Below are 12,156 nucleotides of genomic sequence, written 5' to 3' on the forward strand. Positions count from 1 at the left end.
CACCTGGCATCCTGTAATGACTAGGATTATATACTAGGATTATATACTTAATTTCAGCATGCGACAACTGCACCCAAACCCTGCTCGACTCAGTCGAAGCTATGACCGCTGATCTCCACAAACGCGCTGACATCACAGAACTAACAAGGATACCGCAACCTTTCCCGGCTCTGAAGCAATTCGAGAACAACGCTACATACCTAAACCACGACCTACGAAACCTAAAGACTGACATAGAAAAAGCTAGAATAATCGGTTCCACCATAAATGAACTGGAAGAAAACGAACATAATCTGTTCACATCTGCTAACAATTTGAAAACAGAAGCTTCTAGAAGAGAAACAGATGCTCAATATCTTAGCTTGGAAAGTATGAGTGGTTTGGAAGAAGTATTGAAACAGAGGAGGTTAGTTGGAGAACTGACAGCTAATTTGGATGATTTCGCAAGAGGAGAGAAGCATCTAAGTGCTCATCGCGCACTGAAAGAAGCGAGGCGATTGTTGAAGGCAATAAAGGAAATTAAGCTGTTTGATTATATGGCTGGCGCTAGTGATGTATCTGATTCTGTAAGTTCTTAAGTTTTCATACTATTTCAATCTATAACTAAGTACGATATGACGTCCGTTTTCTAATAATAAGATATGAGTAACGCTATTCACATTGCCAAAACAATAATTTCTATAAGTCTATCAATATTTACGTCAAGATAACTAAATTCGACATTTTTTTTCAATGATGATAAAACGTGTAGAATAGACTAATAATTGAACTTTTATCCAGGTTTTTGTAGCTCTAAATTTTTAACACATTTTTTTTCAAGGCAAACCTACAATCAACATCCATCCATGAGTATTCCTATCGCATAGAAGATGTGTACCGACGCGTTCATAAAATGCAAGCCTCGTTGGACGAATGGGAAAACAAGATGGACGACATTGCAAAATTAGCAGGAGTCGTGTGGGCGGCGGGAGATAAAGTCGGTGAGCTGAAGAGGAGAGTACTACCCTCTTTGATCAGGCTGAAGGATTTGGGTTCAAAATGTCGAATTATGCTAGAAGTAAGTACCTACACATACATAATATTATGTATATCTTTGACTACGTGACAAAGATTGTTGCATAACAGAAAATCGCATCCCATAATATTGTAATACAATTTCTGGAAACAAGTCTACGTAATAATTAATTATTTTATAAAATCATGCTAAAGAATACAATATAATATTATGGTTCTTTTCAGGAAATCGCAAAACAACCAACCCATAACTTAACCAAGGAAGCATCAACAGCAATCTCACAAATCAGGAACCTGGCCATCAATTTCCCACAAATTGCTGAGCAACTGCGCACCCTCACAGCCGCGACTGAAGAAAAGGAGGGTATTTTGTACAACCTAACACCGGCTTATAAGAAGAAGTATTTGGATGCCGTGGAAAAACACGTCGCAATGCTTGGAGAAAAAGCGAAGGAATACAAAAAGTAATTTGGTAGTTTTTATTGAGAATAATAAAGTGTCCCTTTTTTGACAATAACATGAATGGTTAAATTTAACTTATAGATGAAGACTTCTGCAATCATTAATATGGCTGGTTGTTATTTATAACTGATTTTTAAATTGTGCCTTTATAAAGGGCCCGTTAAGTTTTGTGATTAGAACTAGTTCTGACACTAATATGAATCTTTAATTGATTGTGCTTTTTAAACTCTGTCTATCTCTTCGCAATAATTTTGTAAATTCATACATTAACGACATCCAATTAATAAATCTTTCCTTCGTGAGATAACAGTAGTTACAATCTCTAACTCTTCTAGTCTCTTCGCCGGCACACGAGCAGCTGCTTCCCTCGGGGTGCAAGCAGCGGGCGCGTGGTCTGAAGTCAGCAAAGCAGTGAAGGACGCTGGAGCAGCTGCTGACACCGCGACTGCTGCAACTGCAGCAGCCGTGCAGCTCGCAAGGGGACCGCAGCCCATGATTGATACTGCTCATGCGCATTGGGCTGCTTCAGAGGAGCTTAAGAGAAGGGGCAATGCGGTGCTGATGAAATCGTCTGGTGAGTTACAAGACTGTCACCTAAATATCGAAATGAAAAATTGGTGTAAAGGATAAATTCACAACAATTATATTGAAATTTTTACACCACTAAACCAATTTACAACAAATAATTGTACAGTAGAGAAAGTAATAACTATATGGCTAAGGGTGAAAGAGCAAATAATTTAAGACCAAGGCTTGGATAAGTCAAATTATTTACTTTACACGTGAATGAATATTATGTGAATAATGCATTCCACAATTTATTTATGTAACATCTATACACAGAACTAGGTCGTGGTGTAGAAAGTGCAGCTCGTGGTATCGACGCAGCGAGTGTGGGGCTGCGTGCGCTCGGCTGGCGGGAACGGTCTCTGGCCTCTGGAGCGGCTACTGCTGCGGCTGGACTTAGTATGTTGTTTCTTGGATATTTATCTGTATTTTTTGGTCTTATTTTAAAGAGAATTTGGATGTCAACGTTTTAAAATTGAGACAAGTAGAAAAAAAAAGCGTAGCCTTCTACTTCTCATTCAAAACGCAAGAAGAGTAATTTAATTTGTTTTATCCTTACGATTACTTATGTTTATAATTAATAAGATACACCTTTTTAATTAATATTTCATACTGAGAAAACACAATGATAAAAGAACCACCCAAACTAATAAAAACAAAGATTTACTAACATAACACGCATACACGCATTTCTTGAGCACATTCTGTTTTTATAAATTTTCTGTCAATTATTGATAGAATTTTACGTTTACATTTTTTTACATTCAAGAATTTTACGTATACATTCTTTACATTAAACACGTTTTACATTCAAGAATTTAACGTATACATTCTTTACATTAAACACGTTTTACATTCAAGAATTTAACGTATACATTCTTCACATTAAACACGTTTTACATTCAAGAATTTTACGTATACATTCTTTACATTAAACACGTTTTACATTCAAGAATTTAACGTATACACTCTTCACATAAAACACGTATTACATTCAAGAAATTTTACTTCACATTTTTTACATTAAACACGTTTTACATTCAAGAATTTAACGTATATATTCTTCACATTAAACACGTTTTACATTCAAGAATTTAACGTATATATTCTTCACATTAAACACGTTTTACATTCAAGAATTTTACGTTTACATTTTTTACATTAAACACGTTTTACATTCAAGAATTTAACGTATACATTCTTCACATAAAACACGTTTTACATTCAAGAATTTTACGTATACATTATTTACATTAAACACGTTTTACATTCAAGGTAGCACAGAAACAGGAGCGCTCACATCGCTTCGCAGCGCTGGCGAGCAAGCGGAGCGTGTGTTCGCTGTATCACGGTCACTTTATGACGAAGCGGCTGAGACCAGGCGACGGGTGCGGTACCACTTGCGGAGGAAACTCGCAGCGCTGCAGCGGCTGGGCGATACAGCGCTGGGGGCTGCTGAAGAACATGGTGAGATATTTATTTTTCTTAAAATTTGATTTTATAATTATTTTTAAATATTATTGAAAGCTCTCTTATATCAGATTTTAGTTGGTTAGTTAGTCTCACTTAAAAGAAGCCGTTCGTTAAATAGTAGCAAAAGTAATTTCTTATAACCTTTCAGTTTTTCATGTTCTACTTAATGTATTTTGTCACAAAAACATAATTCCTAACTTAATAAATCACAGCACTGCACTACATTTTCTCAGTCTCTCTCTCTCTCTATTTGGTTATTACCTATTAGGGGAGTTAAGTTTTCCTTTCCTAGATAGATAACGCACAGTTCATAACTTTTTTATACGAATACCACATATATAATAAAATACTACACTAGTCGAATACTTGTCAACTCAATTTTTAGTATCCCAAATCCGCGGCAACACGCTGCGCGGTGCGGAAGTATCGGAAGCGCTTGCAGCGGCTGCAGCGGCCCGAGCGCGGGAACACTCCGCAGCGAGCGCAGCGCTCGAGCCAGCGCTGAGAGCGCTGCGGGAGCGGGTGGAGCGCGCTAGACATGCTGCTAGCACTGTGAGTGACAACTTATTTAGCTGTACGACACACTGCAAACAATTCTTTTGGTAATATTCAAATATTAACATTAACAATCTCTTTAACATTCATATAGACTTTAGACTCAAATAATTTTGACCACAAGTTATACCAACGACCAAAATACCTATATTAAAAAAATATATATTGTTCGGAATAGATAGAGGCAAATAATAGGTAAATAAAATAGCGAAAGACGTGATGTATTCAATTGCTCTCGTCCCATCCTATTAGGGCCCTTCTGGCCTCCTCCACTCAAGCGACAGCCCAAGCCGAGGTTCGAGATCCCCATCAAGGGGGGATGCCCTTGTGCATGTCGCTTCTAGGGTGAACCTTCAGTTCACCCCCGCGTCCGCGTTAAAATGTAGAAGCCCTTCTGGCTAACATTGAGAAACACCTTACAAAAAAAAAAAAAAAAAATTGCTCTCGCTTTTTACTTAAATGGCATACATTACATAAAAGGGCATGGTATTTAAGATTGTATCTTTATAAATACCATGCCCTCAAAACGACGTAAAGCCGTTGAGCTTTTTATTCAGAGCATTCAAATTCTTGCCAATTCATTGCAATGAAGACACATCATAAAACTATATTTTTAAACTTGATTGAGCTGATTACCATGTGCCCTGGTTGCCTGGAAGAGATCACTACTAAGTGATAAGACCGTCAAATACACTAAACTGTTTCTTGTCTTTATTTTGTATAAAAGAGTAAATAAATAAAACACCCATTAACTCATTTTCCCTAGATAACAGTATCAGTCCGTTCCCCGGTGTCGGGTCCGGGCTGCGCACGCGCATACGCGGTGCGGAACTCGCCCGCCGTCACGCGCCTGGCGCTGGCTGTCAGCTTCGATGGCGATGTGCAAGATGGCACGCTTGTCTTTATGCAGGATCAGGTTGAGCTTCATTTAATAATTCTACACGAAAATAAGTAGTCCCATTTGATCGCAATTGCCTTAATAGAAATTTGGTAATAATTATTAAAATGAGGACATGAACGACTGGATGTTGTTACAGGTTCACACTTAGAAATTGAGACTGTATTAAATTTTTAAATGTGAACCTGTAATTTCATCAAAATAAGTACAGCTATTTTTAATTCCAACCAACTTCCAAACGAACATTAACTGATAAACAAATATTATTGGAGCTAACCCGGATTTCACTGGAAAACTGTGAACTGTATAACAGATAACGTAATTCTCCTACATAATATTCGAGCAAGCAATTGAACAGGCAAATCGAGGAGAGAATCTAGTCAAATAGTCAAAAGAAAATAATATTCTTGTTAATCTTTCAAAACATACATAAATAAATATATTTTCTCCTATCCAGGAAGCAACAGACCGCTACATGCGTCTCTCAGTAGTGAACAGTAGACTGCGATTAACGTGGAACGTGGGGGGAGGGGAGGGGGTCATATTGCACCCCGAGACACTGCAGTCTACGGTGGATGATGCGGATCATACTGCGTATACTATTGATATTGAGAGGTGACTTGGTTTTCTTAAGGAAATTCTTATTGGCTGTGGTGTTCAAATTCAAAGTTTCAAATTCAAATTTTTTTATTTGTTTTAAGGTTCTGGAGCTTATAAAATAAAATATCAAAAATATATTTACCCAAATTTACCTAATGTATATTACAAAACAACAGTAACATGTTATTTAAAAAATCAAATATATTAGGAGAACAAGTCGAAATAAACCGCTCTGACAACTATTTCTCTTTAAATTTTAAATTTGATTTTTTTTAATATTAAATATTATCTGTAATGTAGAAAAAAAGCAAAGCATCATAAATTCATCATAAACACGTAAACATCAGTCATTTATAAATATTTTTAACAATACATCGTACATTCCAGAGTATGGACAACAGTCCGTCTCCGAGTGGAGCGCTCCAGCAGCGCTGCGATATCGTCCAGCAACACAACATCAAGCGCTTCAAGCGCTGGGCTACTCCGCTCGTCTCTCCTCTGGCTGGGAGAGAGTGTGGCCCCGTTACCGGGCTGCGTGCATGCCTTGAGGGACGATAGCGGAGCGCTAGGGCTCTGGGCGTTTAACAAGCAGCCGGGGAATGCCAAGTGTATTGGATGTACTCATAGGTATGGGTACAATTTGTTGTTATAGTTAAGTAAAAATAAATATGGGTGGTTTTGATTCAGCAGTGTAATGTACTGACACCCGAATATATTTCTATTAAAATGATTTTAATAAGCATTCATGATCGTGCTAGTTACACGAGTGCGTAATTACACGAGTATTGACTTAACTGTTATAATTTTTAAACTATTACGATATTAGCATATCTTCGATATATCGCAATGAATTCTTTTTTCTTTCTGTGTCTTCTTAGACTTATCCTTTATCTTGAATTTGGATCTTTTAATAACCTGTTAATAGGTGACAACAACAAGCTGGTTAATATAAAAATATGATCCCTGAATTTAATTGAAAATCCGTCTTTCACTTTGACCTGATGGTATCACTGTTGTCGGTCATTTGATAAAAATAATATTTCAGATCGTGTTTAAGTTTTTGTTTAGTGTTAATGATTAATGATAATCTATTTAATGTTGAGGAGCGGTTGCAATTTAAATGATCGTTTTCGTAATAATGAGTTTTTCGTGTACAGGCGGTTCAGCCAATCCCGCGGCTCCACGCTAGTGCAGTTCAACGGCGCGGGCTACGCGGCGGTGCGTCGCTCGGGCCTTCGCCCCGCGGACAGACGCCGGTTCACAATTTCCTTCACCTTCCGAACTAGGGACCATGATGCGTTACTGTTTTTAGCGCTGGATACTGTTAATGTGAGTATATTGTGTGAGGAAGTAAAGGCTACTAGCGATAGAAGAATGAAAAGATTGCTTGCTTATGACAGCCATTTAAAGATATGAAATTATGTTGTTGGACCTTTAGGTAAAAATAATTTGTTATTTTTTCGCTTCGAGATTTGTGTGTTAATCTATATTCTATACCAATTATAAAATTAAAATAACCGAATTTTACTACATAAAAATACCAAAATAGTATTTTTTTTTTTTTGGCGGTTACAATAGTCTAGTCATGTTCAAAAATGGGTTAACACTTTTCCGTGAATATTGATATTTTTAATTTTAATTAGAGGTGCTTTTATCGAATTGCTTAACTATATTATATACTAGCTTTCCGCCCGCGGCTTCGTCCGCGTTTTCAAAGAAAAACTCGCATAGATCCCCTTCCCGTGGGATTTCCGGGATAAAATCTATTCCATATGTTAATCCAAATTGTCTTCTATATGCGTGATTAATTTCGTTGTAATCAGTTCAGTAGTATTTGCGTGAAAGAGTAACAAACACACACACAGACATCCATCCTCACAACCTTTGCATTTATAAAATTAGTAGCATAGTAGGAAGTAGGATTTTTATTAGCTTACATATATTTCCCACCAGAACCGTTCAGTGAGCGTGTGGGTGCGGTCGTGCCGCGTGGTGTTCGCGGTGCAGTACGGCGGCGCGCGGCTCGAGATCGCGTCGGGCGCCGCGCGCTGCGACGGGGCCACCGCGCACGTGCAGGCCACGCGCGTCTTCAGCAGGCTCGAGAGAGGTACTGTTCATGTGGGACAGGGTGGAAGGTGGAATACATAAGGAGAAACGGACAATAATCTATCCAACAATATATAACAACAATTAATATGATTTGCCTATCAAATTAGTTCTTGAAACTTTTTGCCAGAAAACTGACAAATATTCCAGATTATGGACAACAGTTCGGTTACGCGAGAAGATGAAAATGAGTTAAATAGAGATAGCAGCCAGAGAAACATAAAAACATAGACTATTAATTACAAGAATTCTACGTCATGTTTTTTTACTTTCTAATTATACAAACAAGTAGGGAAGAGTAATGTTTTAACACAAACACTATTTGGATCATTGAGATAATATTACTACGTATGGAGGAGACACCACGAACAAAATCTGTGCGCCATTTTTTTGCTCTAACTAAGTTTTAAAAATTGTTATCTAGTTAGGTACTCTATGAAAGTTATTCCTTTGCACTTTTCCGTATTATTTGTGCAATACCGTAACACACACGAAGGCATATTTGATGCGTTTCACTTTAAAACAGTAGTCGTCAATAGTCGTCCGTCGCCGTGCTAAGCGAGCGGACGTGTTACAAATATCTGTGCTTAACAAATAATAGTATTTCAATCAAAAAAGAAACTTAATGCAAGTGATTTACAGTTCATTATTAAAAAAACGACTACTAGTGCCTTTTTAGATGTGAGAATCAACAAGTCACAAGCAATTGTGTGCGATTGATAACCGAACACAACATCTCCGTGCACTCTAAGTTCACTGTAATAACGTGCATTTTTCAACGTTTTATAGACACTGCCGCAAATCAAGTGAATATTATAACTTAAGTTTTGTTTTACTGCGCTGTCGCTTCAACGTGTTTACAATATTGAAACTTTAACAAATACTAGTTATGAGTCTTCTACGATCACCGACTAATTCCGAAATACGCTGCAGTTCGCAGCCGGACTTATCAAAAATTACTGTGGAACCATCAATATCCACAATAACAACTCGTAAGAGAAAACAACCAGATTTATGCAGTTGTAACCAAGAAATAAGCGAAATGCGTAATGAACTATCGCGAATGACTACGTTGCTCGAGAAATTCGTTACATCTCAACAGCAAAATATGGATACGGTGCGCGAAAACATTTCGGAAATTGGTTTAGAAATAAAATGCATAAAAGAATCGACTTCTACTCTTATGAAGGCACATGATGATATGAAAACTTCACTTACAGAATTGAACTTAAAAATTACCACACAAGAAGAAAAAATCACCTGTTTGGAAACTGATTTATCGGCCCTAAAAATCGGATCTCCACCTACATTACCCGGAAAAATGTTATTGTCAAATGAACAAACAATTCGTGAACTGCGTGAGCGAATAATAAGAGAAAAAAATATAATAATAACAGGTATATCAGAGAATAACTCCAATAATTCAGGACAAGATAAAAACGAAATCAATTCACTACTTTCTAACATAATTGATAACTGTCCACAACCGTCAAAAATATTTCGGCTCGGTAAATTTGTACCAGGCAAGAACCGCAAAATTAAGGTATGTTTTGAAGAACCACAAACAGCTAAAATTATACTCCGCAATAAAGAAAAATTTCCAGAACACATCAAGATTTATTCCGATCGCACTCCGTCTCAAATAAACTACTTCAATGAGATTAAAAATGAACTAGAAAATCGTACTAAAAATGGTGAAAAGGACTTAATCATTAAATTTATAAAAGGAGTCCCTACAATAATCCATATTCCAAAAAACTACAATCTCAATCAATAAACCCAATTATTAACAATAAAAAGTCTGTAAACGATAATGTCACATACCAAATAGAGAATGACTATGGCTGTCTACAATTAAATAAATCACGTATTAACTTCTTTTACACGAATATTCGCAGTATACGAAAAAAAGGCAAATTTGACGAATTGAAGTCTATAATTGGAAGCATGTCACGTACTATTCATGTTATACTCCTAACAGAAACATGGCTTAAATCAGAAGAGGAAGCGGTTAAAATGCAAATTCCTAACTACACACATTACTATAGCTATCGATCTGATAAAACTGGTGGTGGAGTGTCAGCCTATGTACACAATGATTTACAGCATAGCTTAATTAGTTCTCTTTATGAAAATGGTAATAATTACCTTTGGATTAATTTAAAAAAATATGCACTAGATATAGCAGTTATCTACTATCCTGGCGATAATAATCTAAAATCTTTTTTGTCATCATTTGAAACACAAATACAGAATCACAACAGGGCTCTTGTATTTGGCGATTTTAATATAAATTTATTAAAGGCTGATAAAAGAACTAAATTATATAAGTCTGTCATAAAAGAGACCGGGTATAAAATACTTAATAATATTGAAGAAACATATTGTACCAGAGAAACGGCTACATCTAAATCTATTATCGATCACATAAGCTCAACGACAAATTCCATATGACAACTATTGATGCTTCTTTGTCTGACCACAAGCAAATAATATTACAGTTAAAAAAATTCAAGCCACCTCCAAAACAGAAGATGAAATACGCGGCTATTGACTACGCTAAATTACAAAAACTGATTGCGACAACATCTCATGAAATACCTGACACCTATAATGCCCTCGAAGATTATATTGTAAATGTCATTAATAAAAGCAAGATCACTAAAACGAAAATACTTAACCTACCACAGAAAGACTGGATTAACAAAGACATATTACTATCTATTAATAAAAGAAATGAATCATGGAGAAATTTAAGGCTAGACCCGGATAATGAAAAACTGAAGATAATGTTCAAAGAGGATAAGAAGATCACTGAAGATAAAATCAAAACTACGAAAGAGACATACTACTATAAAGAATTTACTAAGTATAAGAAAGACCCAAAGAAGACATGGACCCTTATTAACACTCTTGCAACAAATAAACTTAAAAACTATGATAGTCCCCTGAAATTAAATTCTGAATTTGGTCTAATTACAAAAATTTCTGATATATGCAAAACATTTAATGAGTTTTTCTCCACAGTTGGTCCTAACCTTGCAAAACATATTCCAAGCAGATACCACAACAACACAGTTTATACATTGCCAATCATACAAACTAGCCACTCATTATCTGAATTTGTACCGTGTAACGAAAAAGAAATAAATAATATTATTAAAAATCTTGACCCTAATTGTAGTACAGGCATAGATGGTGTGACCACTAAAGCCATAAAATCCATTAGTAAATTAATTTTAGACAAACTTACAATTAGTTTTAATAATCTATTATCTAACGGAGAATTCCCGGACTCACTAAAAATTACCAAGGTTAGTCCCATCTACAAATCGGGAGATAAAATGGAAGTTAACAATTATCGTCCCATCTCTGTACTACCAGTGTTTTCCAAAGTTCTTGAGAAAATTATTTACAACCGCTTAAATGATCATTTGAATTTAATAAAATTTATTTCTAACAAACAATACGGATTTCGGCCACAGTCTAATACATTATCAGCTACAATAGATTTAGTCACAAATATTAAACATAATTTTGATCGTAAAAATATTGCTTTAGGAGTATTCATTGATTTAAAAAAAGCATTTGACACAGTTAGTCACTCATTATTGATAAAAAAACTCGAGGCTGTTGGAATCACTGGTATTGCACTAAAAATGTTTATTTCATATCTAAATAACAGAACACAACTTGTCAAAATTGGCAATACGCAAAGCGATCCCTTACCTATGACCTGTGGAATACCACAAGGATCGGTGTTAGGGCCACTTTTGTTCTTAATTTATGTGAATAATATCCATGACATAGGCCTACATGGCGAAATTACCCAATACGCAGATGATACATGTCTATTTTATTTCGGATCCTGTATAAATAATATTATTTCACAAGCTCAAGAAGACCTCAACCACTTATTTGAATGGTTTCAGTACAACCTCTTGACTGTTAACGTATTAAAAACATCCTATGTTATTTTTAAAGCAAAAAATAAAAAAATACCACCTCACGTGCCAATTACTTTGAATGGAATTCCACTTCAACAAAAAAGCGATGAAAAATATCTTGGTTTAAGAATAGATAGTGGCTTATCCTGGAACATTCAAATAGACCATGTTAAATCTAAACTCTCATCCCTTGCTGGCTCACTTCGTAGGGTTGTAGGATGCCTTCCTAAACAGGTCCGCATAAATATTTATAATTCCTTAATAAAATCACATCTTATGTATTTAATCGAAGTATGGGGAAGTGCTCCCAAATATAAACTAAAAGAGTTACAAATAATTCAGAATAAAATAATTAAAATATTATATCACTATCATTACCTAACACCGTCAATTAAAATCTATAAAGACACAAAACTGATGAACATCAAACAATTATATAAATATACAACATGTATTCTTATTAAGAAAATTTTAGACAAAAATATACATACAGCACTAACTTTCACAAAAAATAAACCAAAATATTCTAGACGT

General features: G+C 35.7%; 1 protein-coding gene across 1 annotated transcript in view; it reads left to right on the top strand.

The window, feature by feature from the left end:
- Window positions 1-12,156, top strand: part of LOC123705952 (laminin subunit alpha-1) — a 73,751-nt gene that overhangs the window by 49,297 nt on the left and 12,298 nt on the right. The window contains exons 12-23 of the mRNA XM_045655073.1: window positions 58-566; window positions 821-1,057; window positions 1,240-1,478; window positions 1,812-2,050; window positions 2,320-2,442; window positions 3,319-3,510; window positions 3,902-4,068; window positions 4,838-4,987; window positions 5,427-5,584; window positions 5,957-6,196; window positions 6,727-6,898; window positions 7,523-7,676. Of these exons, the coding sequence (XP_045511029.1) occupies window positions 58-566; window positions 821-1,057; window positions 1,240-1,478; window positions 1,812-2,050; window positions 2,320-2,442; window positions 3,319-3,510; window positions 3,902-4,068; window positions 4,838-4,987; window positions 5,427-5,584; window positions 5,957-6,196; window positions 6,727-6,898; window positions 7,523-7,676 (2,580 nt within the window). The remainder of the gene's footprint in view (window positions 1-57; window positions 567-820; window positions 1,058-1,239; window positions 1,479-1,811; window positions 2,051-2,319; window positions 2,443-3,318; window positions 3,511-3,901; window positions 4,069-4,837; window positions 4,988-5,426; window positions 5,585-5,956; window positions 6,197-6,726; window positions 6,899-7,522; window positions 7,677-12,156) is intronic.

This window comes from Colias croceus, chromosome 3 (genome assembly GCF_905220415.1).
Source record: "Colias croceus chromosome 3, ilColCroc2.1".
NCBI classification, from domain to species: domain Eukaryota; kingdom Metazoa; phylum Arthropoda; class Insecta; order Lepidoptera; family Pieridae; genus Colias; species Colias croceus.